Source organism: Phaenicophaeus curvirostris, chromosome 3 (genome assembly GCF_032191515.1).
Source record: "Phaenicophaeus curvirostris isolate KB17595 chromosome 3, BPBGC_Pcur_1.0, whole genome shotgun sequence".
Classification (NCBI taxonomy): domain Eukaryota; kingdom Metazoa; phylum Chordata; class Aves; order Cuculiformes; family Cuculidae; genus Phaenicophaeus; species Phaenicophaeus curvirostris.
This window is the reverse complement of record NC_091394.1, coordinates 68,957,099-68,984,194: the sequence shown is the minus strand read 5'-3', so window position 1 is coordinate 68,984,194 and position 27,096 is coordinate 68,957,099. Positions and strand designations below refer to the sequence as shown.

The window sequence follows — 27,096 nt, the reverse complement described above, 5'->3', positions numbered from 1 at the left end:
TCGAGTGTTCATTTTCTACTTAATATTGTCAAAACTGTAAATGCAGCATGTCTCTCATTGCTCGAGGAACCTAATGACTAGGCAGACTTGCAGCTAAGCAGAACATGTACAAGCATGGCACCTGAATCTTTCTAAAAGAAAAAAACTTGTTGAGCTTTTGCTTTAGTGTGTGTGTGTGTGTGCGCGCGCGCGCATGGCTGAGCAACTTAGAAAAGCAAAACCAGGCAGTTAATGTAAGACTGCGTACCAAAGGCTGTATCCAGAACTCAGCTCTCTAAGCCAATTTCTTCCCAGTCTATTACTTGAACTAACTTCTTGCTTTCTTTTTTCTTAATGCTGGCATTTAGTATACGCTCCATACAACATTCAATTAGCATGCCTATTATGAGGTAACGTATGCATAATCTAGTCATTGGTTTTATTTATTTTCAGGTGTGGAATCAAGTTAAATTGAACTTAAGTCAACTAACAGATTTAAAACAAAACCAAAAAACCCACCCACCTTTGTAATGGATTTCCTGTGCTTAACATATGAGATAAAATTTGTTTTATTCTGCTTACTGGTGCTGGTTATAGCAGCTGGTTATATCTGGAATGTAACCAAGTGCACTTTCCTGCTGTTTGGAGAACTGTAACAGTATTTCCCTTCCTGTTAGGAATGTAATGCTACTAAATGATTCCAAGTTTGAAAGGCAATAGCTTGGCACTTGTTTTAACACAACGAAAGTGAGTAAAAAATACCCTGGGTTTCACAAGAAGTGTCTTGCTGACTTGGAGTGCTTTTCTTTTCTCTCCCCTTGCCTGGTGCTGTCTCTCTTCAAATCCTGAGATATTCTGGGTTGACATATATACACACACATATATATATGTACGTATGTATGTATGCATATCACTGTGTGCTTTCCCAATTGAAAGAGTACTGCTAAGTGTGAGTGACCTACACAAATACCAAGCAAAGGGAGAAGCGAAACTTAAGGCCTCGTGAAAAAGACCCAGTCTTTATATAATCTTTATATAATCTTTATGAAATTTTTTTGAGTCTGCTATGAATCCTCAGTCCACTGCTCCACTGGAGGCAAGCCATTTTCCATCCTGCATAAAGGCAGAAAAGGTGCACAAGCTATTGCAAAAATTGGCAAATGGCAGTTCCAGCCAGCTGGAGCACTAGGCCACTGATAAATAATACACTGGCTGTCAGCATTCAAAATCCCAAGCTGTTCTGCTCTTCATATGCAGAACTTACCGTTTGTAACCACAGCTGTCTCCAGCACTTAAAAGGCAAGGGGGAGCCTTCCTTAAATTTAACACGTTAGCAGAAAATGCCACTGTGAAACACGTTTTGTTAACTGAGCACATAGCCTATGAAATTAAACTAGTTTTAGTGAAGAACACTGATGACAAGCTTTCTTCAGTGATAATGTACTAGGCTAACCAGAAGTGATGACTAAGCTTTTCTGAACGAATCCTTCCTTCCTTAAGCCAGAAACCCGTTTGAAATCACTAGGAATATTAAGCTAAACCTAAAATACTTGATAGTTCTCCCTTTCATGTTGTGATGAAAGATCCTATCAATGACCTTTAGTTGTGAAAGATACAAATGAGCTACAACTTGAGTGTGTTTGAATTTTAGTTTTGTAGTACTTGGGAAGATAAAGATCTAAACTATTTTTAGGCTGCTGTTAAAACAAGGAAAGAGCCCCAAACAAACAAAACTCATGTTGACACTGGAAAAAGCAACTGTCTGCTTGTTTTCTGATATTTATAGACTAACCAGATATGTTTTTAATGCTGTGGTTCCTTTTTTCCTAGAAATTCTCCAACTTTCAAATCCTTTGAGGAAAAAGTTGAAAACTTAAAGGTAAGCATTGCTAAAATGATTGGTGATTCTGGAGCTGTGGATGTAGAGAAAAGACTAAGTGGCCTCAGGGTCACCTGTTTTTTTGCTTACTAGTAAACACCTTTTTAAGTACTGTGGAAATGGTTTCTCTGCCTAATGATTTAAAAACAAAAAATGGACTTCCTGCACCTCTTACAGCAGGATGGATGCCTTTAACTAGAAGGCCTAACACCTGCACAAACAGCCAGTGTAACGTACCTAGTGTTATGTATCCAAAGTGCTCTAAGCTTTTATTTCCATACCTTCTAAGGACTAGTATCTTACACAGAAGTGTAGCTTTGGATATTTCTCTTATTTCTGGCATAAAATATGCAGGGTTTTGTACCTTAATTTAAAACTTACTCACAAAAGCCTCAAGTGCCAGAAACAATGATAAATAGCTTCTCCCACTTTAAAAATAACCGATACACATAATTGGAATGAGATTTGACTGTTCTTGTGGGCAAGATGGTTTGGATGAGAAGCATGTAAGTGATAGCATGAGGAACTAGGCATTCCCTTGTAAAATAATTGTTTTTAATATTCTTGCCAACCCACAGGGTATATACTGTAGGGCAAATACATTACCTGGAAAAAGTTAAAATAGTTGCTATGCTTCAGTGAAGGTCTCCAGAACTGCTGCTGAGACTGAAAACTGTTCAAGGTTGCTTCTTGAGCAATACAGAAGCAAGCTCTAACTCTGAATCTTTCAAAGCCTAAATGGCTTGAAAGGCTGTGCACCTGTATCCATTTTTATCTGTGTCTGTGCCTTCAGAGTCCCTGAAATCAGGCCTGTTTCATGCTTTGTGCTCCTCAAAGTCAAAGGGAGCCTGCTGTGTTAATCTGCTGCTGGTGATTGTTTTTTGCATGACACTTAAAGCCTTCTCTTTACAGTACTGTGGTGGTAGCTGGTGGGTACTGGAAAAGCTGCTCTGCTAAAAAGAGTTAGTGAACTTTTTCGTGCAGAGGTACTGGGTTTTATCCACGTAACCACGTTTGGCGTGCCAGATAATTGCATTTTTGTGTTGAGCCTCTGTCTGTTGTCTAGTTTAAAGTTGGAGGAAGCAAACCTGCTGGGGGAGACTTTGGAGAAGTTCTCAACTCTGCTGCCAATGCCAGTGCCACAGAAACTATTGCAGAACAGACACAGGAGGAGGAGACCCACTGAGATTCCTGCCTTTCCTGCTACCCACTGCCAGATGCTGCAAGCAAACCTAAGCACACTTTTAACATCCTTTGCGCTCTTTCCACCAGATGTGCTTTTATTTAGCACGTAGTTATTTTACCAGATTAATTGATACCAAGCTTGTTTGTGGGTTCAAAGTATTTTTGAAACTAAAATACATTGTTTGGGGGTTTGTGTGGGAAGGGGAGTTTTTATGCCTTTCAAGCATTTAAAGGACTTATCTGTAATTTGAAGGCAACCTTTAAAATATAGCAATGAAAAAAACTCTTTTGAGAAATTAATTATACTGTACATATAGTGTGGATACATAATTTCTTTTGAATCTGTAACTACTGTTCAACTTAAACATCATGAGTCTATTGCTGATGCCAAACTGAAGCTTGTTACTTCACTCCCTTGTGATCATTTCAGTCAAGTGTTGCCTGCAGGGGACACCGGACTAGGAGAATCACTCCCAGCTAAAGAAAAGAATTCAGCTTCAACAGGCTTTAAACAAGTTACTTGTAGCAGGATTATAGAGAGGTTGGAATGTTCTGTCTTCAGAGCATGTTCCTTATACAACAGATGCGGGTAGGGTAATACATAACATTGAAAACTTACTGCTTTGTTTGTGGATTACCCACCTATGGAAACTTCTGACCATCACAAATGAAAGCAAGATGCCTAGTAGAGCTGGTTTGGTTCAGTCATAGTAATGTTTTCAGTCTTATTTTTTGTACGTGATGTTCATATGGTAAGATACACTCCTGAACTTTTCACCAGTCATAAATAGATTCATCTTCTGATTCACACATGGTGGTGTCACATTTACATTTACAAAGCATGGACTGTAAGAATAAGACTGAACATGAAAGTGATTCTTTTTGAGGCATCAAGAGAACTACTGTCAAATGCTAGTGCTGTTTCCCTTATAGACTAACCATCAAAAACATCTGCTACACTATTTTTTGTGTTAAAGGCCTGTACCACTAGCACTCCTGCTCCTGTTTAAGATCCCAGATATCTGTTTTGAGACTTGTACCGTGTCATATACCACAGGATAGCTCTCTTGCAAGATCTGTTCTCCTACACGTTGCTTTATCTGATGTACTCTTCACATTTGTTGTATTTTGTATGTTTCTGGCACATGGTCAGTAAGATTAGAACTTTTGGCAAGTGTTTTATTACCCTGCTTAGAACTGGAAACAACTTTTGAAACATTTGTGAGAAATCCATGAAGTGTTTTGCTTCCAACATCCAGAGTTGTCTGGAGGCAAAAAACTGTTGGGTCCCAACAACCTTGTTAGCATATCAGATGTAGTATATATGCTTAGTTTCATGTGAGAAGCTTAATAAAAACTTCTATGTGAGGATGTATTGTCTTGTGAATATGGACAATTAAGTAGGAAATTTTTATTTGTAATTGAAACATTCCTTTGGGTTGGGTTTGAAGTAGTACTGACAGCCACTACTGTACTGGGGCGAATCTGCACGGATGAGCTAACATTACCAGAGTAGATGAGGCCTAGGTAGACTGCTGGTGGCTTATATAAACTTAGCCCTGATTAAGGAAGTTCAGAGTTTGGGTTAGAGATGTATTCTCAGCCTTTACAGCTACACCTTAACAATGGAGTAGAGAATTGAATTAACACAGCAAGAGCGGAGCCCTTTCTTTCTCTGTAGGGTCAGTACGCTGCAGGCAGGTCCTTCGGGATGATTCTTGTTGAACAGGTTCTTCTTTCATCTATGTAATGGGGCGAATAGAGGGTTCATCTTGTCCAGAGTGGGGCTTGCTGGGTATAAAGGAAGAAAAGTCTTTTCTTTTCAGACCAAGTGGCTGCAGGGCTGGCTCTGCAACGTGCTGCACTCCAGTTTCCTCCTGCAGATAGAGAATCACGTAGGCTTCATCTTCGTCTGCTCCTGAGTGCGAGCAGGCCCAGGGCACCTGTTGCAGTGCATGCGTGGCCTCATGGCATGTCTGTGTGCAAAGGTCGCTGCTGGCACTGCTCTCTGGTTCCCTCAGGCAGGATGGCCACTGCTTCTGCTCCTGGCCTGCGAGACCAGCTCCTCTGGCCACTGGGCTCGCTCCTTCTGATACCGAAAATGCTGACAAATAAAACTCTAAGACTTGTTTCGGAGTTTTGGAAAGCAAGCATCCTTTATCAGGCCTGGGAAACATGAAAGAGTGATTGCCACCAATCCTGCAACGAGACAAGAGCTGGTTACAGAATGTATTTCTCACAGGCATACGTATACATTTTCACAGAAATCTTATGTATATTGTATTACTTTCCAAGGACTAATTTTGATGTTGTTATGAACTCAAAACAGTCAAAGCTCTTGCTCATTTGGAGCTGGCTCCAGCTGTGCCTGACCTTCTGTTTGAGGCAGGGAGACTCTTCCCTCTGTACTCGGCACTGGTGAGACCACTCCTCGAAAACTGTGTTCAGTTCTGGGCCCCTCACCACAAGAAGAATGTTGAGGGTCTGGAGCGAGTCCAGAGAAGAGCAACAAAGCTGGTGAGGAGGCTGGAGAACAGGCCTTATGAGGAACGGCTGAGAGAGCTGGGGTTGTTTAGCCTGGAGAAGAGGAGGCTGAGGGGAGACCTCATTGCTCTCTACAACTACCTGAAAGGACGTTGTAGAGAGGAGGGTGCTGGCCTCTTCTCCCAAGTGAGAGGGGACAGGACAAGAGGGAATGGCCTCAAGCTCCGCCAGGGGAGGTTTAGGCTAGACGTTAGGAAAAAATTCTTTACAGAAAGGGTCATTGGGCACTGGAACAGGCTGCCCAGGGAGGTGGTTGAGTCACCTTCCCTGGAAGTGTTTAAAGTATGGGTGAACAAGGTTGCTGAGGGGCATGGTTTAGTGTTTGATAGGAATGGTTGGACTCGATGATCCGGTGTGTCTTTTCCAACCTGGTGATTCTGTGATTCTATAAATTACAGAAGAGGCATCTGCTCAGCACAGATCGTACCTCACACAAGACGTTAGTGTCAGAATGAACAGTGTCTGGAAAGGAACTTAAGGAAAACACGCTGTCAGAAGGACCCTCCGCCTAGCTTTCAAACACTGCAATTACTCAAATGAAACCTTAGCTTGGATCAAGACTATCCCACAGGAACCATAGTAACAGTAACCACGCCTCGTCCCGCCTCCCCGCCCTCCCCCGGCCGCGCGGCCGGGCGCCCCTCACCCAAGATGGCGGCCGCGGCCTCAGGGTGGCGCGCCGCGCCTGCGCGCGGCCGTGACCCGGGCGCGAGACCAGGCCCGACGCTGCGCCCTGCACGCGGGCAGCCATGGCGGCGCCGAGCTGGGCCCTCGCCTCCGCCCGGGCCGTGGCGCGGCCGCGGCGGCTGACGGCGGTGAGGCGGTGCGGCGGCTCCCTGGCGGCGGGAGCGGCGGGAGCCGGGACCTTCCCGCGGCAGACGGAGGAACGGTCGGGCGGCGGCGCGGCGGCCCCAGGCCCCCGGCAGGTGAGGGGGGGGCGGGGCTGTTCAGGGAGTCGTGCTGAGGGGGCGGGGCTGTGCCGGGGGCCGCGCCGGGGCGGGGCCGCGTGGGGCGGATCAGAGGGGCGGGGCCGCGTGGTGAGGTGTCCCTGGTTGGGGGCGGGGCCCTCGTTGGAAACCGGTGCCGGGGGGGCGGATTCGTGGGTCGGTGCGATGCCCGGCGGCCCGGCCGGTGCTCTGCTCGGTTTCATCGAATCTTAGAACGGTTCGGCTTCGAAGAGACTTTAAAGCCCATCCAGTTCCAAACCCCTTGCTTCGGGCATGGACAAGCTCGCAAGTGCCACTTTCAGACTCGTAATACCAGGCTAGAATCGCTGCGGCCGTGTAACTTGAAGACCCGATACATAGTCGTAGAATCATAGACTTACAGAATGGCTTGGGTTGGAAGGGACCTTAAAGATCATCCAGTTCCAACCTCCCTGCTATGGGCAGGGACGCCTCCCACCAGACCAGGCTGCTTAAAGCCCCATCTAACCTGGCCTTGAACACCTCCAGGGATGGGGCAGCCACAGCTTCCCTGGGCAACCTGTGCCAGTGCCTCACCGCCCTCATCGTGAACAGTTTGTTCCTTATGTCTAGTCTTAAATATTCCCCCTTCCAATTTAAACCCATTCCCCCTCATTCCTATCACTCCATGCCTTTGTAAAAAGTCCCTCCCCAGCTTTCCTGTAGGTCCCTTCAGGTACTGGAAGGTTGCTGTAAGGTCTCCTCAGAACCTTCTCTTCTCCAGGCGGAACAACCCAAAATCTTGCCTCTCTTCTCACTGATTCTCCCTGTGCAGCAGTGGTCCTACATGCACGGGGTAGTTCTCATGGTCTCTTTTTCACATTCCCCTACAAAAATCTGCAATAGGAGGCATAGAAGTCCTTTTGGGTGTGTTAGGATGCAAGGTGCAGCTCTGTGAGCAAAACTGTGTTCTGGCTTTTACAGCCAGGCAGCAAAGATGCGGAAAATGTTTAATTAAAACAGCTTTCACACGTCACATCAAAGACCTGTTAGGGCTGTGCTCTAGAGATTTGTAGTGGAAATACTAAGGCTGATGTCAATGAAACAGATGTGGAAATGCATGTGTCGAAAGGAGTGGATCAGGGCCTGAAAAAGAATAATATATATTAATGTGGAAAACCAGAGCGCAAGTCCTATGAGAAGCTTCTGTAGCAGAACTGGGGTTGTTTGGCCTCGAGAAGAGGAGCTGAGGGGAGAACTTATCACTATAACACTACCTGAAAGGAGGTTTTAGCGAGGTGAGTGTTCATCTCTTCTCCCAAGTAGCAATTGATAGGATGGGAGGAAATGGCCTAAAGTTGTGGCAGGGGAGTTCTGGATTGAATATTAGGTTGTCAAAGACCGGAATACGCTGCCCAGGGAAGTGGCTGCGTTGTCATCCCTGGAAGCATTTGAAAGATATGTAGATGTGGGGTTTAGGTACATCATCTGGTGGGACTTACGTTAATGGTTGGACTCTATGATCGTAAAGGTATTTTCCAGCCTAAGTGATTCCATGACGCTGCTCTCAGGAATAAAATTGCAGATCATGATGTTCTTGTCAAGGCCTGCGCTCTGAAAAGACAGGAGCACAGATGATTCATCAAGAGCAGATCCTGTTTCCAAACAAGAAGAGGAAGGCAATGGTCTTGTACCTTATCTTACATGCCATTTCTTTTCCTGTTACTCCACCATGAAAACAAACGTGATGAGTTAGATACTGAGCAGCAGCCTGCTATTTATTGAGGCTGCAATAAGTGAGATTATGGAACAAAGGACCACCCTAGGACACCTAGGATCACCTCTAGGACAAAGTGATCATGAGATGATAGGGTTTTCTGTTCTAGGTGAAGTGAAGAGGGTGGTTAGTAGGACAGTAGCCTTAAATTTCAAGAGGGCAGACTTTGATCTCTTCAGAAGGCTGGTTGGCAAAGTCTCATGGGAGACAGTACTTAAAGGCAAGGGAGCCCATGAGGGCTGGGAGCTCTTCAAAAAGGAAATCCTAGCAGCTCAGGAGAAAGCCATCCCCATGTTCCAGAAAAAAAGCTGGCAGGGGAGAAAACCAGCTTGGTTGAACAGAGAGCTCTTGAGTGATATCAAGAAGAAGAGAAATGTTTATGGGCTCTGGAAGAGGGGACAGGCCTCTTGGGTGGACTACAGGAGGGAAGTGAGATTGTGTAGAGAAAAAATCAGAAGGGCTAAGGCTCAGCTAGAAATCAGATTGGCAAAGTCTGTGAAAGATAACAAAAAATCTTTCTACAAATATATAAATAATAAAAGGAGGACTAGGGAGACCATACAGTCCCTATTGGACGCAGAAGGAACAACAGTGACAGGGGATGAGGAAAAAGCTGAGGTACTTAATGCCTTCTTTGCCTCAGTCTTTAATTTTAAAGAAAGTCATTCTGGCTGTGTACAAACCCAGGAGCTAGAGGAGCAAAATGAGGCTCCCATGATCTAAGAGGAGGTGGTCAGAGCCTTGCTAGCCCGACTAGACACCCACAAGTCTATGGGGCCGGATGGGATTCACCCAAGGGTATTGAAGGAGCTGGCAGATGTGCTGGCCAAACCCCTTTCCATCATCTTCCAACAGTCCTGGAAGACTGGGGAAGTCCCACTGGACTGGAGGCTGGCTGATGTTGTGCCCATCTACAAGAAGGGTCGCAGGGAGGACCCAGGAAACTACAGGCCTGTCAGTCTGACCTCAGTGCCAGGGAAAGTCATGGAGCAGGTGTTCTTGAGTGCTATCATGAAGCACATGCAAGAGAACCAGGTGATCAGACCCAGTCAACATGGGTTCACAAAAGGCAGGTCTTGCCAGACTAACCTGATCGCCTTCTATGACCAAGTGACTCGGCTGCTGGATGAGGGAAAGGCTGTGGATGTGGTCTTCCTGGACTTCAGTAAAGCCTTTGACACAGTTTCTCACAGCATTCTGCTTTGGAAACTGTCAGCCTCTGGGCTGGACAGGCGCACACTCTCCTGGGTGGAAAACTGGTTGGATGGCTGGGCCCAGAGAGTGGTGGGAAATGGTGTGAAATCCAGCTGGAGGCCAGTGACAAGTGGTGTCCCCCAGGGCTCAGTCCAGCCCTGTTCAGTGTCTTTATCAATGACCTGGATGAAGGCATCGAGTGCACCCTTAGCAAGTTTGTGGATGACACTAAGCTGGGTGGAAGTGTTGATCTGCTGGAGGGTAGGGACGCTCTGCAAAGGGATCTGAACAGGCTGGACCGCTGGGCAGAGTCCAATGGCATGAGGTTTAACAAGGCCAAATGCCGGGTCCTGCACTTGGGGCACAACAACCCTGTGCAGTGCTACAGACTAGGAGAAGCCTGTCTAGAAAGCTGCCTGGAGGAGAGGGACCTGGGGGTGTTGGCTGACAGCCGACTGAACATGAGCCAGCAGTGTGCCCAGGTGGCCAAGAAGGCCAATGGCATCTTGGCTTGTATCAGAAACGGCGTGACCAGCAGGTCCAGGGAGGTTATCCTCCCTCTGTACTCAGCACTGGTGAGACCGCTCCTCGAATCCTGTGTTCAGTTCTGGGCCCCTCACCACAAGAAGGATGTTGAGGCTCTGGAACGAGTCCAGAGAAGAGCAGTGAGGCTGGTGAAGGGGCTGGAGAGCAGGTCTTAGGAGGAATGGCTGAGAGAGCTGGGGTTGTTTAGCCTGGAGAAGAGGAGGCTGAGGGGAGACGTTATTGCTCTCTACAACTACCTGAAAGGAGGTTGTAGAGTGGAGGGTGCTGGCCTCTTCTCCCAAGTGACAGGGGACAGGACAAGAGGGAATGGCCTCAAGCTCCGCCAGGGGAGGTTTAGGCTGAACATTAGGAAAAAAATGTTCACGGAAAGGGTCATTGGGCACTGGAACAGGCTGCCCAGGGAGGTGGTTGATTCACCTTCCCTGGAGGTGTTCAAGGCACGGGTGGATGAGGTGCTAAGGGGCATGGTTTAGTGTTTGATAGGAATGGTTGGACTCGATGATCTGGTGGGTCTCTGCCAACCTGGTGATTCTAGGATTCACCCTGTAAACGACTTGATTCCTGAAGGGTCTAAAAGATTTATCCAAGCTGTATTTCATCATTGCCAGACAGGAAGAATCTCAGTGATGTGCTGAGTCCTTCACAGCTGGCATCCTTTGTACTCAGTGTTGCACCCAAGTGGTCCTGCCCAGACACTTTGGTATTGTGTTTTGTGAGTCTGTGGGTATGAGAATGTGAGTAAATAAAATCTGTGAGAGAACGAGTGCGAGAGGGTAAAAATGAATGTAGCGATTTTGTGAATAAACATCACTTTCTCTGGTTGTTGCATTGTTTTTTATCATGCTCATTTTCTCCCAGTCTGTTGTGACAGTGGCCATTAACAGATGTCTAGGGAAACAGAAAAAAGTAGTATGAGTGTGCATACTAATGTATGCCAGAATTTTTACTTCCAGGCTGAAAAAATCTGACCTCTGATTTTTCCTTAGGTGGAAGTGATTCCATGCTGCTCTTCATCCTTGTCTCTATTCTTTTTCTAACTTTTCCAGTTCTGTTGGGCCACAGTCAGGGGCTGAGATTACTTGGAATGTGTCCGGTAGAATATAAGGGCTAATACTGACTGGTTAATTGCAGAACTGGTTTAGTACTGGAATGCAGAACTATAAATGCCTGTGTCACTGGATCGAGGACCTGATATCCCAAATTGCCGTGTAATCTATAACATTCTGTTTTCCATTGAATATCCGCACCAGCAAGGCTGGCTGTGTGCAGATCGGTGTGTGACCCAGGGCGCTGGCTCAGGTGGTATCCAAGAGGGATGTCTACGGAAGACTTCAGGAAGTGATTCAGTCGATCTAGATGTAGAAGATGTAAAAGCTGAATGCTGCTTCAGGGATTTGTGGGGGGCTGATTTTTTTTGCCCTTTTTTCTTTTTTCTGTTGGAAAGAAGCTAGGAACATACTCTTTTCTGTTTCTATCTGTAAATAAATTGTCATTAAGCCTTCAAAGGTTTGTAACTCACTCAAATGTCACATAGCATTCAACACATCATTTCCAAATGGAATTACATATACAAATGTGTGGAAAACTGGTTGGATGGGTGGAAAACTGGTTGGATGGCTGGGTCCAGAGAGTGGTGGGAAATAGTGTGAAATCCAGCTGGAGGCCAGTGACAAGTGCGGTTCCCCAGGGCTCAGTGCTGGGTCCAGCCCTGTTCAATGTCTTTATCAATGACCTGGATGAAGGCATCGAGTGCACCCTTAGCAAGTTTGCGGATAAGACTAAGCTGGGTGGAAGTGTTGATCTGCTGGAGGGTAGGGAGGCTCTGCAAAGAGATCTGAACAGGCTGGACCGCTGGGCAGAGTCCAATGGCATGAGGTTTAACAAGGCCAAATGCCAGGTCCTGCACTTGGGGCACAACAACCCTGTGCAGTGCTACAGACTAGGAGAAGTCTGTCTAGAAAGCTGCCTGGAGGAGAGGGACCTGGGGGCGTTGGCTGACAGCCGACTGAACATGAGCCAGCAGTGTGCCCAGGTGGCCAAGAAGGCCAATGGCATCTTGGCTTGTATCAGAAACGGCGTGACCAGCAGGTCCAGGGAGGTTATTCTCCCTCTGTACTCAGCACTGGTGAGACCGCTCCTCGAATCCTGTGTTCAGTTCTGGGCCCCTCACCACAAGAAGGATGTTGAGGCTCTGGAACGAGTCCAGAGAAGAGCAGTGAGGCTGGTGAAGGGGCTGGAGAGCAGGTCTTAGGAGGAATGGCTGAGAGAGCTGGGGTTGTTTAGCCTGGAGAAGAGGAGGCTGAGGGGAGACGTTATTGCTCTCTACAACTACCTGAAAGGAGGTTGTAGAGTGGAGGGTGCTGGCCTCTTCTCCCAAGTGACAGGGGACAGGACAAGAGGGAATGGCCTCAAGCTCCGCCAGGGGAGGTTTAGGCTGAACATTAGGAAAAAAATGTTCACGGAAAGGGTCATTGGGCACTGGAACAGGCTGCCCAGGGAGGTGGTTGATTCACCTTCCCTGGAGGTGTTCAAGGCACGGGTGGATGAGGTGCTAAGGGGCATGGTTTAGTGTTTGATAGGAATGGTTGGACTCGATGATCTGGTGGGTCTCTGCCAACCTGGTGATTCTAGGATTCACCCTGTAAACGACTTGATTCCTGAAGGGTCTAAAAGATTTATCCAAGCTGTATTTCATCATTGCCAGACAGGAAGAATCTCAGTGATGTGCTGAGTCCTTCACAGCTGGCATCCTTTGTACTCAGTGTTGCACCCAAGTGGTCCTGCCCAGACACTTTGGTATTGTGTTTTGTGAGTCTGTGGGTATGAGAATGTGAGTAAATAAAATCTGTGAGAGAACGAGTGCGAGAGGGTAAAAATGAATGTAGCGATTTTGTGAATAAACATCACTTTCTCTGGTTGTTGCATTGTTTTTTATCATGCTCATTTTCTCCCAGTCTGTTGTGACAGTGGCCATTAACAGATGTCTAGGGAAACAGAAAAAAGTAGTATGAGTGTGCATACTAATGTATGCCAGAATTTTTACTTCCAGGCTGAAAAAATCTGACCTCTGATTTTTCCTTAGGTGGAAGTGATTCCATGCTGCTCTTCATCCTTGTCTCTATTCTTTTTCTAACTTTTCCAGTTCTGTTGGGCCACAGTCAGGGGCTGAGATTACTTGGAATGTGTCCGGTAGAATATAAGGGCTAATACTGACTGGTTAATTGCAGAACTGGTTTAGTACTGGAATGCAGAACTATAAATGCCTGTGTCACTGGATCGAGGACCTGATATCCCAAATTGCCGTGTAATCTATAACATTCTGTTTTCCATTGAATATCCGCACCAGCAAGGCTGGCTGTGTGCAGATCGGTGTGTGACCCAGGGCGCTGGCTCAGGTGGTATCCAAGAGGGATGTCTACGGAAGACTTCAGGAAGTGATTCAGTCGATCTAGATGTAGAAGATGTAAAAGCTGAATGCTGCTTCAGGGATTTGTGGGGGGCTGATTTTTTTTGCCCTTTTTTCTTTTTTCTGTTGGAAAGAAGCTAGGAACATACTCTTTTCTGTTTCTATCTGTAAATAAATTGTCATTAAGCCTTCAAAGGTTTGTAACTCACTCAAATGTCACATAGCATTCAACACATCATTTCCAAATGGAATTACATATACAAATGTGTGGAAAACTGGTTGGATGGGTGGAAAACTGGTTGGATGGCCGGGTCCAGAGAGTGGTGGGAAATAGTGTGAAATCCAGCTGGAGGCCAGTGACAAGTGCGGTTCCCCAGGGCTCAGTGCTGGGTCCAGCCCTGTTCAATGTCTTTATCAATGACCTGGATGAAGGCATCGAGTGCACCCTTAGCAAGTTTGCGGATAAGACTAAGCTGGGTGGAAGTGTTGATCTGCTGGAGGGTAGGGAGGCTCTGCAAAGAGATCTGAACAGGCTGGACCGCTGGGCAGAGTCCAATGGCATGAGGTTTAACAAGGCCAAATGCCAGGTCCTGCACTTGGGGCACAACAACCCTGTGCAGTGCTACAGACTAGGAGAAGTCTGTCTAGAAAGCTGCCTGGAGGAGAGGGACCTGGGGGCGTTGGCTGACAGCCGACTGAACATGAGCCAGCAGTGTGCCCAGGTGGCCAAGAAGGCCAATGGCATCTTGGCTTGTATCAGAAACGGCGTGACCAGCAGGTCCAGGGAGGTTATTCTCCCTCTGTACTCAGCACTGGTGAGACCGCTCCTCGAATCCTGTGTTCAGTTCTGGGCCCCTCACCACAAGAAGGATGTTGAGGCTCTGGAACGAGTCCAGAGAAGAGCAATGAGGCTGGTGAAGGGGCTGGAGAGCAGGTCTTAGGAGGAATGGCTGAGAGAGCTGGGGTTGTTTAGCCTGGAGAAGAGGAGGCTGAGGGGAGACCTCATTGCTCTCTACAACTACCTGAAAGGAGGTTGTAGAGTGGAGGGTGCTGGCCTCTTCTCCCAAGTGACAGGGGACAGGACAAGAGGGAATGGCCTCAAGCTCCGCCAGGGGAGGTTTAGGCTGAACATTAGGAAAAAAATGTTCACGGAAAGGGTCATTGGGCACTGGAACAGGCTGCCCAGGGAGGTGGTTGATTCACCTTCCCTGGAGGTGTTCAAGGCACGGGTGGATGAGGTGCTAAGGGGCATGGTTTAGTGTTTGATAGGAATGGTTGGACTCGATGATCTGGTGGGTCTCTTCCAACCTGGTTATTCTATGATTCTATGATTCTATGAAGTATAAATAATGCAATACAGAAGTCAAACTAAGAATGTAAAATGAAGAGCTGGACTACAACTCTCAATTTCTCTGTACTGCTGAATTGCTTTCTCATTTGAACAAGAGGAACACCAGTAGCTTGCTTTGCAATGTCACAGTGATGTTAAAAGCTTAACAATGAAATGTAAGATTGTCTACTTTCATGCTATTCTTAGCCTGGTTAGCAAAGTGCTGGATGAGCCCAAGGGTGATTGATGATTATTCACTGTTTGCTCTTTTACGAGTGTTCGGAAAAGGGAGTGGGGTTTGGTGAGAATGAGTTAGGAAGATAGAAGAGGTGTGATGAGCAGAGTAATCTGTTCGTTCTGAGTAGTTTTCTTGAAATTACCTTTTCATCAATTCTAACTGTTTTTTGATTGCTATGAAGTGTGATATTTGGTAAATAAACTTTGAACAAGTAGGAACAACCGTGACCTGGGTAATACTTATGGGAGGACATACCAGATGCAGCTGGAAAAGGTCAGAGCATTTGAAGACAGTTGAGGATTAAAATAAGTTTATCCTTCTAGGGGGACCAAGGTGATTTCCTGAGGAGGGGGTGTGGTGGCTCTAGCTGCAGTCCCTTTCTGGGGTGCCCTGCATCTGCAGGATCTGTTCTTTAAGGCAAGAGGAATGGTCTTGCTTATCACCTACCTGAGCCACAGCCAGAGGAAAGCTTGTATTCCTTATCTCTGCTGACAAGTGGACAGGAATAAAATGCTGCCTGGCTTTTGGTGTACTTACACCCTGCAAGAGCACAGGGATGATATTTGGGTCCTTACTGTTTCCATTTCTTTTGCAGGGGAGGAGGGGAGTGGTTTGATGATGTTTCTGTTTTGGTTCCTTATGTCAGCTGTTTTTCTTTCCTTTTTGAAACTGGGTGAATGCTATGGTATCTGGTAGGCAGTGGCTTATTCTAGATAAGTGTCAGGAAGCTTGGTAAATGGACATGTTGTCATGCATTCATCTAAGATAATTCACAAAGTGTGATGATATTTTTCCTAGGTAGCTTTTTAAGTTTTCTGGGTGCAGCAGCAAATGCTTACTGCTGACCTTGCTTCATAGTTGCCTGGTGTTTTTTGCTGTGCTAGTAAGTTTTTAGGGATTTATGTTTTATTTTTCTCCTTCAGTTTACCCTTCTGTTGTTACTATTTTGCAAATAGTGAAACTTACAAAGCAGGCACATGAATATTGATTAAAATTGTTAAAAAGTTAGCAGCATGGTAAGCAAAATATTCTGAGAAATCCACATGATATTTAACCTTGCCTGCAGCAGGCTGTGTACTTGCTGCTTTTTCCTTCTATGTTTTTATAACATTTCAGTCTGGGATTTTGAAATTCAAGAAAAAAAAGATAATTTTTAAGTTCTGTTCTTCTCTTGCATAAAGAAATCTTTTAGAAGCACGGGAGATGCTTTAGGTTACCTTTATTTGCAGATTGAGGCTGCCTGCCTAGCAAAATAGGAAACCTTGCCTTTTAGGAAGGCGGTGATGATTTTTATTTGTGCAGGTAGACAAGGGGTTGTTGAGCTATGCTGCCAATATTTGAAGAAAATATAAGGACAAATTAACTAATTAAGAATAAATTGCATATTTTTGTGCGCTGTGAAGTAAATAGTCTAAAATGTTTTAAAAAAAAGAATGGTGAAGTTTGTCAAGTATATTTTTAAGGTAGAAATGGGTTATCACTGTGCTAGCTGTGCTACTGGTCTGCAGTCTGTGTCATGGCATGATAAAACTCTGTTGGTACTTTTATAGTATTGGGATGCAAACAGTTGTGTGTGTGTCCGAGCTCAGTGACATGAGAAGAAACGTAGCCCTTGTTCAGCAGTGGAGATGTCCAGCTGCGGGTCCTGCTCAGGCAGCCGGCAGGGATGCTGTGCTCGGCTTCAGGTGAACCTCCACACCCGGCACAGCAGAGGGCAATGCTTGTTTATGGATGTGTTAGGAAAAGTACCACATTTGAGGAATTTCCTATTCAGTTCCTTGAGCACAGTGTTTAAGGGAAGGCATTTGTTAGGCAGAAATGTAACTGACTTTCTCCAAAGTTCAAACGGAAGAGACTGGGTTGGTATCAGTACATCATAATAACTAATTTCTGAAATAAAGAGATTAAAAAGTAATCTAGAAACATATATATTTTGAAATGTATTGGTCAGCCACAGGTTCTTTCCTGAAAGGATTCAGAAATTTCAGGAGTGTGTCTGTGTATTTAAATTTCTTGTCATTATTTTAAAAAATAGAAGATCACTATTCATAAAGAGAAGATAAAAGCTATTTTAATAGGTGATTTAAAGAGTTGCCTTATCTACTTATGTATTCTTCAGTGAAAACCAGTTATTTCTGCATTACGTGTGTTTCAATATAGCTTTGTAGGTATTTTTGTGTAGTAGCTGCCTTCTTAATTAGTCACAATTCTTCCTAGATGGAAGTCAATGAAGCAGAACAGCTCTTGCAGATCTTCTTTAGAAGTTAAGTGCCAGAAGACTTATTTGCTTGTATAGGATGTGCTCTGTTGTGAAAGCATAGCATGTGCTTGTGCAACTGAAGATTAAGCAGTTGATTTTTAGTCTGGAAGAGATCCCTTTGGCCATCTAGACTGACTTTGACTGACATATGGCACTGAATTTTAGCCAGAAGCTCTTGCACTTAGTCCAGCAAACTTGTCTTTCAGATAGTTTTGTGGATTTAAGTAAACAGTAAATACTCTCTATTCTGGTCTCTGGAGACCCCACCAGATGTATGGATAGACATGCTCTATCCAATTCTGGGATCCCCAGTACAAGAAAGAGCGGGTCCAGAGGAGGCCCATGAAAATTATGGGAGGGCTGAAACACTTCTAGGACCAAAGGCTGAGAGAGTTTGGATTGTTAGGGGAGAGATTAAAAGCTAAAACACAGACCTGATAATTTTAAGAAATGTATTACACTTCTGAAAACTACCTGGATATTCTTTATAAATAATGTGTATCTGTATTTCTTATGCCGTATCTTGGCAACCTCAGTTTAAAATAATGTGTAATACTGCTTTGAAAACAAGCATTAAAAAAATCAGAATTATTTTTAATATTATTATTGATATGAAATATTTCTCGTGGTTTGTCTTCCCACTGAAGTTAACATGTAGAGGATTCTTTTAGTGGAGTTGCAGTTATCTGAGAAGGAAAATGTTTATATTTAGTGCTTTTTTTCACATGTAATTTTCATAGTGTAGTATTTCTTAGGACACCTATAATCTTTGTGTGGATGGAGTACTTTCCCATTGTTAATACATAACTTTAAAACACTTTTGGTTTGATTGCAATTGTAACAGCATTTTAAAAAAACCTGTATGCCAAGCAGAGAGGTTACTCTTTCAGGTAGATTAACTTCTGGCCAGCGTTCAAGTGCTGGAAACTGCTGACTAACTGAGAGTGGGACTTGCCAGTTGTGGGATTTATGGGAGCTGGAATGAGTTTTCTTTACCTGAAAGTTTCTCTTGGCTTACTTTGTCAGCTTGTACGGCTGCATTTAAGAAACTTAAGTTATGTCTGCTCCTGCTGCGCTCTGAACATATCCTGATGCTTTCAGGTTTGTGCTAAACAAGGAGTGAATTGCAGGCTTTTCAGAATCCTCCCACCTGGATCTCCTTGACGTGCTGGTTTCTGTTATAACGGGAATAAGCCTGTTTGTCCTTCTTCTGACCTCTGTGAAGGTGCAATTCTAGCCTGTGAATGCTCTGGCTGAGGCACCAAGACTTGGCTGTTCTGACTTGGACTTGTTCCAGGCATAGGCCCATCTGGGTCTGTCGGGCACCCTGATTTGCTTATAGCAGAAGTGTTTGAATGATGAGGTTCTGTAAAATTCACATGGTGTTTGGGCAGCACTCTCTCTGTAGACAGGACTTTGAATGTTGTTGGATGGCAGAATGATGCATACTGCCCCTTTGGAGGATGTAATTATAGTACAATAAAATTGGGTGTGGTTGTGATAGACACCGGTGGCTCAGGGGCACAAACTGATGTGGGAAGGCACAGTTCCCTCCTTGGCGTGAGACAGGCTGCCGCGCTCAAGGAGCAGTGAGTTACAAATGGCATCTGGAACTCTCTCCTTCAGGTAGCCCCAGGTCAGCAAGTGATCGCTTGGGCATTGCTGGAGGTCTGTGAGTTGTAGGTGTATGTGATACGCCTTGGGTGACTGGCTGTCCGAGGGGAATCCCCAGGTTCACACTGTCGTGGGACTGCCAGTATCATGGACAAAAGCAAGGGCTGCATGTGAGATAGCTGGAAGAAGGTGAATGGAACCATAATGTAAAAGTTAAATAGGAATTGAAATCCTTCCTAGTGGTTATTGTTATCAACAGTGTATTTATATCCAGTGTTGCTGTGGGAGATCCCAGCTGCTGTCTTACATATGGTTCTTGAAACAGCATCCTGTCTTCCAGAAGCCCGGAAAAAGAGCCTGGAAAGGGAGAGTGGTGATAAATGGAGAAACCGTCAGACTGGAGATGAGAGAGTGCTGTTCTGTGGGATTGCCAGTGTCCCATTTTAGCATGGCAGCTCCATACAGCAGGCTAAAATGCAAAGACAGAGACACAGAATTGCTCAGATAAATGGTGCAGAGTTTTGTCTAAGCAGTCTATCTGCACAAGCTCATGCTTGGATTAAAACAGCATGGGCTGTTCTCAGAACTGTAGGATTTTGGTTTTGATGTAATCCATGCAGTAGGTTCACCTGCTTTCTCTGATTCACGGGCTAGGTGATTTCTGTTCAGGATTATGCTGGAAAGTTAGACGCTTTGGGTGTTCTGCATTCTGTGAGTTTTGGTATGCTCACACCAGCAGATGAACCGGTGCTTGTGTGCTCTTCGGGGTGGATGGCAGCACGCTTGTTAGACAGGAATCTTGCTGTTGAGGTACCTCATCCCAGCTCATGCAGGAACTGGTGTAGGCACAGGGGAGTGGTATGTATGAATTGGAGGTAGCTGGGGCAAACAGAAAAACCCATGGACATAGAGGTTCAGGGTACTGTAGGTGTCATCTCCTGGTTCCTTTTTTTTATCTCTTTCCATTAATTACGTGAAATAGTAAAAGTATTTAGATGACCATAAGTGATCTGAATTTATTTGCTTTCCCGTTACTGATGAAGAAATTGGGATAAGTGTTGGCTCGGCTTTTATTCCTTAAAGCAGAACATCAATAAACTTTTGGCTGTATTGTCTTCACCTCTATGTTTTCATCCATTCTTTCTTTCTGACTCTCGGAGAGCTTCATGCTTTGTTAATCTTGTATTGATACCATTGCAATGTTCTAATTTTTTGCTATAAAACAGTCTGTGAAGGAAAGACACAGATAAATATGTTGTTTCAAATTCGGTATAGAAAATATTTAAATTCAAGAAAAATAAGCAGCTTTATTGTGACCGAATGGTGTACTATTTTATGTTATGAAGCAAATTCTCAAATCAGTGTTGTTTAGTATGCGATCTTTCTGACTAGTCAACAGCATATTTTCAAAGCTGCAATTGAATTTCTTTATAGAAATCTTGGTTTGCAGTTTCTGCACTGTGTATCCAATCAAAACGTGAAGATAACTCAAAAATTTTCCTTTTACTACAAACACAAAGAAGTTCATATTGAGTCAAGCACATTGTACATTTGCATGATTTTTGGGTAAACCTTGGTGGTTTGGGTAGCATTGTATTGTGTTGGCAATATGACTTTGCTGCTTTCTGGTATTTTAAATGGGCAATTGATTGATGAAGAAGCTTCAAAAAAAAGGTCTAGAAGCAGCTGTAGACGCTGAATGTTCTTGTACAGCTGTGAAATCCTTCCTCTCCCCTGAGTTACTCTATTATAGTTTCATGCTGTTCCTTCTAAGCACAGTTGCATAAAGTCACAGGAAAAAATATGAAGTCTGACACACACACACAAAAAAAAAAGAGACTGGGCCTGTAGCTCTTCATTTAGCAAGAAAACAAACTATGATCATGTTCGAAATGGTTCCCTTATGAGCTGACACACAGTTGCATACGATGCTGCCAACCTCCAAAGCAATTCCGCAGCTAATTTTCTGAAAAGCTGTTGAGGGTCTCTGTTGGCTTTGCTTTCACATCTCCTGGTGACAAAAAATGGGTTCCTCTGAGCACTGACTTGGTCTTTGGGAAGACGCGGAAATCACAGGAAGCCAGATCTGGCAAATAGCGTGGGTGCTCAAGCACAGTGATGTGCACAGCTAAAAGCTGCCTCACAGACAAAGTGTTGTGGGCTGATGCATTGTCTTGATGTTAACTCACTATTCAGTCTTGCACACTGACATTTTCTGACTGAGGGTAAGAAAACATCTGTTGTTGAACACAGGTCCACTCTTACTGAGTTGGGCAATTGAGTTGAGCCTTGTCTCTCTGTGACAGGTTAGAGCAAGTTCCATAAACATATCTTTGTCTTTCCCCTCCCACTCTTGGTTCTCGAGCTTTAGGATTAGTCTCAGGCTTTTTTCGTCTCACATCTTGTATAGTTTTAAATTTTAGTCGTGTGTGTTGCTACATATAAAACCAAAAAATTCGGACTCAAACAAAATAGATTATTCCTTTGCCCCTTCTGAAAAGCGGCAGGTATAGCCATAATTGACTAAAAAAATCGCCTGTCTTTGGATTTACTATGATAGCACAGTATTTGTTGAAGGATATACAATATTACTCTGTTAACTGGAAAAAAATACATTTGTTTCATGAACATTGGTAATTCATAACATTTTAGAAAGTATTCTGAATAATTACGCTCTTTCATGAGTTTGAAGAACAGTTCAAGTGTTGCACCGTGACCATAAGTCTAAGAAGTATCCATCTTCAAACAAAAAAAAGCCACAAATAGAATTAACAAGAGAGATTTCTAGACAACAAAGAAATCTTGATATTAAAAGTGCAATTCAGGAAAACCTGTTGGATATTACGCACAGTGTACAAATCCTGTTCCTGTGGTCTTTTCTTTTAGAGATCTGCATGATCCTACTTGAAAAGTGTAATTATAGGAGACAAAGATTGCATTCACCATGGCATTTTACTGGTTAAGTGCTATGTGTATTTGGTTAATTGTTATTTGCATCTCTTTTAAAAATGTGCTTAGTTCACAATATTACGTTGGTTCATTATTGTGAGAACAATATATATACAAATATATACAAGTATATTGCATGTTCTCGGCATAGCTAAGATGCTTTTAATTAGAAGTTATTCTGTATGCAAAAATAAAATTAGGCTTGGAATATACTGTATTCATCAGTCAAGATTGTAATGAGTGCCGTAATGTGGAGCTTGATGCTGTTGAACATAAACCGACATCAAATAGTGCATGATGAATCTTTCATTGTTTTTAATATCCAAATGTAATCCTTTCCCGATCTCCAATCAAAATATAATTCAAGACATTTTTGTTTAAAGTGTAATTTCAGTATGTGAAGTTAGCTTAAAAATTGTGTCTATGGCCAGGCAAAATCTTCCAATGCTCTTTGCCAAGTGTTACAACTATTACCCTTATAATTTCCTATAACCATATTTGTTTCCCTTTGGATAATAGTATGAAACATGAAAAATCTTATTCTTAGTAAAACTGCAGTTTAGTCCTCTTCATATGTTTTCAAAGCTGGTGAGGGGGCTGGAGAACAGGTCTTATGAGGAGCAGATAGAGAGCTGGGGTTGTTTAGCCTGGAGAAGAGGAGGCTGAGGGGAGACCTCATTGCTTTCTATAACTACCTGAAAGAGAGGAGGGTGCTGGCCTCTTCTCCCAAGTGACAGGGGACAGGACAAGAGGGAATGGCCTCAAGCTCCGCCAGGGGAGGTTTAGGCTGGACATTAGGAAAAAATTCTTCACAGAAAGGGTCATTGGGCACTGGAACAGGCTGCCCAGGGAGCTGGTTGATTCACCTTCCCTGGAGGTGTTTAAGGCACGGGTGGATGAGGTGCTAAGGGGCATGGTTTAGTGTTTGATAGGAATGGTTGGACTCGATGATCCGGTGGGTCTCTTCCAACCTGGTTATTCTATGATTCTATGGTTCTTTTTGGGATGAGAAAGGTTGGTAAATAGGAACTGTAACTTGGACAAAATGCAGATATTCTTCAGTGAAAACCAGTTATTTTTGCATTACGTTTGTTTCAAAATAGCTTTGTAGGTATTTTTGTGTAGTAGCTGCTTTCTTAATTAGTCACAGTTCTTCCTAGATGGAAGTCAGTGAAGCAGAACAGCTCTTGCAGATCTTCTTTAGAAGTTAAGTGCCAGAAGACTTATTTGCTTGTATAGGATGTTGGAAAAATGGTATCTCTGTTGTGAAAGCATAGTATGTGCTTGTGCAACTGAAGATTAAACAGTTGATTTTTAGTCTGGAAGAGATCCCTTTGGCCATCTAGACTGACTTTAACTGACATGTGCTATCCAATTCTGGGGTCCCCAGTACAAGAAAGAGTGGGTCCAAAGGAGGCCCATGAAAATGATTGGACGGCTGGAACACTCCTGGGAACAAAGGCTGAGAGAATTTGGACTGTTCAGCCTGGAGAAGAGAAGGCTCTGAGGAGACTTTATTGCGGCCTTTTGGTACTTAGAGGGTTTGTGAAAAAAATATATCTCCATCTTTCTTACCAGGGCCTGTAGTAATGGAACAAGAGGCAATGGTTTTAAACTGAAAGAGGATAGATTTAGGTTGGACAAAAGGAAGAATTATGAGGATAGTGGGACACTGAAACAGCTTGCCCAGAGAAGTTGTGGGTGCCCCATCACTGGACATATTTAAGGTCTAGCTGGATGGAGCACTGAGCAACCAGACCTCCTAAATGATGGCCCTCCCTGTGGCAGGGGCATTGGACTCGATGATCTATAAAGGTTCTTTCCAAACCAGTCTATGAAAAAAGCATCAATCATAATACATGAAAGTAAGAAAGCAACATTAGAGTTCCCATTCCAGCATTTCTTTTGGTGTTTTTTGCCTTACGATGGCAGCTTGGATGTCCACTTAGAGTAACTATCTAAATGGGATTTCCTAGAGGCTTTAGTCAGCATTATTGTAGTTTACTTAGGACTACATTGAAAAATAAAGTAAGACATTCTTCATTTTCCAGAGGTTAGAGCTCAGCTGGTTTGAAATGGATTGGCAAGAGCAATGTTAAGTTCTTCTCTGGTTTAAAAAGTAGGGTTTGAAATATTATCACACTGTTTTGTCCAGCTGCATAAAAAGCTTATGTTGCAGAAAGCTTATGTTGTAGATCATGCTTTCTCAAATGTTCTGCAGGGGAGAGCGTGCTCTTCTCCAGAGACTTCAGCTCAGATATGCTCTCAGTTTGCACTGGAACACAGACTTCTAGCACATTGTATGCAGCAAAGTCACTGCCAGATTTTACCTTCAAGTTAGCAGCGACTGTGGAGATACCTTAACTTCTGTACCTGTGCCCCTTAAAGCCTAATCCTGCAGTATTTAGAAAAATAAGGAGCCAGGCTTTTGATGGAAGAAGTTTTTAAAAAATACTATTAGACTTGCACAGTAAATTAGTTGCCAATAATCCTAATATCTACAATGAAATTTAAACGACATTTTGCCAAAACACTTGGTCACTGCTTCTCACCTGGGGATGCTTAATGCCTAATTTCAACTTTTTACTTCCAGCCGTTTTAGCTGAAGGGTTTTGTTTGTTTTGCTTCCTAAAATAAAACAACTGAGCTGAGGAGAATGGATATTCCTTGTTTGGTTGAAATCAGAAGTTTGCTTTGCTTCCTGGTGGTTCTTTGGGGATGCTCTTAGTTTTAAGTTTGTGATGGGAAATAACTCTGAACAATTAAAACCTGAATTATGCAAGGTTTTTCAAAGTTAATGAAGATTTAATAAAGGTATGAATGAAACTATAGCCATCGGTTTCCCTCATCTTTTTCTAGGCAAAAATTGCTGTTTTCCTGTTTTTTACAGTTATAAAATCTGAGTTCTTTCCTTCTAAGTTTTAAAGTTTTCAGTGTTCACTGCGCTCTTCTTGAATACTAGTTTTGTAGTACCATATTGTATTAAACAATGGTTCTGTTTTCTTCTCTCCTCTCCTGCTTTCTTAAAAATTTTTAAAAGGTGGATACAGATGTTATAGATATTTATTCCAAAATGACATAATTTGAGGTTTGCTGCCAGTGAGAGTGTAATTCAAATCATTACTGGAGTATGGGCACAAATTGTGTGGTATCTACTGCAATTTTTAGTTATACTGACATTTCTTCTACTGGACTGTAGGTATTAAATAATTAATATTGGAATATCTTAGAATCCTTTAACTAAAGTAATTCCCTTAAAGATTTCAGGTCATTGTACTGTAAGCTGGTGTGGAAATGCCCATCTTTCCAGAAACTGGGCCTTGTATCAAACTTCACATAGGAAATGATGTATATGAAGCTTTTTATCAATATCATCTTATCATCTTGCTTACTAGCAGGGAAGCTTCCAGTTTTCTCCTTGACTGGTTTGAGAGCTTTCCTTTGTGACTCTGCAGTCATTAATCTTAGATTTCCCCCTAAATCACTGCTTTTATTTCTACTTTGAATCATAGCTCTTCCTGTCATGCTTTCTCTTTGGACTATTTTTCCTTCAGTAGTTTTATTAAATAACACAAATCTTGCTTTTGTTTCAGCTATCTGCTGTAGTTAATTTTCAAAACCCTTTGTTAGCAAGAAATCTGTATTAGTTCTTCACTTTTATCTGTTTGTATGGAATAAAATTTAAGTCTCTCTTGTATAAAGGAGACTGAAGAAGTCTTCCTTGTCTTTGTGGGTGCACAATTTGGTTTGTAAGTGAAATCTGTTATGAAACTGTCTGAACTTCAGTTAGGTATATTTTTTTTTAATAGGACAAAACCTCAGGCCACTAATCAGGGAGAGAAAAGAGCTGTATTATGGTGGGGAAAAATACAAAGCAGACAGTGGACTTTAAAAGAACAGCTCTGAGATCATGCCATCTTTGATTATAACTGTCCTCTAAGTGAGATGATGTGCTTTTGCTTCCGAGCTTCAGTAGATGAATGGATGAGCCTCAGGACTCTGGGGTGCATCTTGTCAGGTCCCATAGACTTAGATATGTTCAGGTTCCTCAGGTGATCATGAGCCTGATCGTCCCCTGCAGTGGGAGGGGCTTTACTCTCCCGGTCCTCTTCTTGTCCATTTCCTAGAGGCTGACAATATTTTAGAGTAAATAAATAATAAATGTTAGTGTCAGCTTTTAACTTTTAAATATTTTTTTCCCAAACATTCTTTCCTATTAATACAGGAACAGAGCTTTTGATTTGAGAAAGTTCTAAAATCACTGGTTACTGCTAGAAACAAAGTTATGAACATGTTAAAAACTGGAGATATAGAAGATAATTGAATTTATTTGGTCAAAGGGAGACAGAGACCTGTACATCTCTGTTTTGAGATGAGTTAAAGGCATTCGGCCCAAAATTTGAGTGATTATATTCTGTGTCCAGAGTAAGATATATTGAACTTCTAAATAAAGAATAATCAGCATTAGACCAAATAGTTTAATGTATAAAGGGAAGACAGGGCCCAGAGAAATTACTTTGAACTCTAATTACTTGTATGCTTATATGTTGAAATTTTGCTCATTGTAGTCATACGTTGATCCTCTCAGTGCTCCTCCTGCATCTCTCCCCTCATTTCTTGGAAGAACTTCAGTGTGCAGGGAAAAAATGGTAGTGAAAACAAAGCTCAATGCTTGTTCTTTCATAGATTTAGGAGAACTCTTGAACTGGCAATGTTTGTTAGGCAACATCTGGATGGAAGGCCATTAACTATCTGTTGAATGTCAGGTTTTGTGATATATTTTCTGAGTTGGCCCTGTGTCCTTTAAGGTAACGTTCTTCTGCATAGTGAAGCTCTGAATTAGTGAGCCAAAAGTCTTAGATTGTCATAGATTTTGATTGTTCAAAAGTTTTAAGAATTGTAAAGACTGCTAATTCTTGCATGAATGTTTAGTTGTACTGCATTTACAGAGTTGATTTCAAAGGGGGTGAAATTTTAGCTTGTATTCATTTGAGCAAAAGATAACAAAAGTACACTAGAGACGAATTTGGTAACTGAACTGTGTGAATCACTATGACCTGTTACCCTAGTAATGCCTACAAGAACTTGTTAAAAATTCCTGGTATTTAGGTTTATTTCTAAGCAACCGTGCACACTTTTAGTAGTTACAGGGTATGGCTAATTAAGGTTTGGTGAGCTAGTAGATAGGGTATTTTTTTTTAAGTTGCTGGTTGAAGTAAGTGCCTCATCAATATATACTTGGTCAATGAGTAGCTTTATGTATTGGGTTTTGTTTTAATATAGCAGGATC

The 27,096-nt window shown here is 43.2% G+C and overlaps 1 protein-coding gene across 5 annotated transcripts in view; it reads left to right on the top strand.

The window, feature by feature from the left end:
- Positions 1-27,096, top strand: part of TPD52 (tumor protein D52) — a 132,855-nt gene that overhangs the window by 37,277 nt on the left and 68,482 nt on the right. For 2 of the 5 annotated variants that reach the window (XM_069854296.1, XM_069854294.1), the window contains exons 5-7: positions 348-389; positions 1,810-1,858; positions 2,925-4,403. In XM_069854296.1, coding sequence (XP_069710397.1) covers positions 348-389; positions 1,810-1,858; positions 2,925-3,044 — 211 coding nt within the window. In that variant the 3' untranslated portion in view covers positions 3,045-4,403. Of the gene's footprint in view, positions 1-347; positions 390-1,809; positions 1,859-2,924; positions 6,514-27,096 lie in introns of those variants that run through there. The other 3 variants (XR_011337189.1, XM_069854295.1, XM_069854297.1) reach the window with 3 other exon arrangements.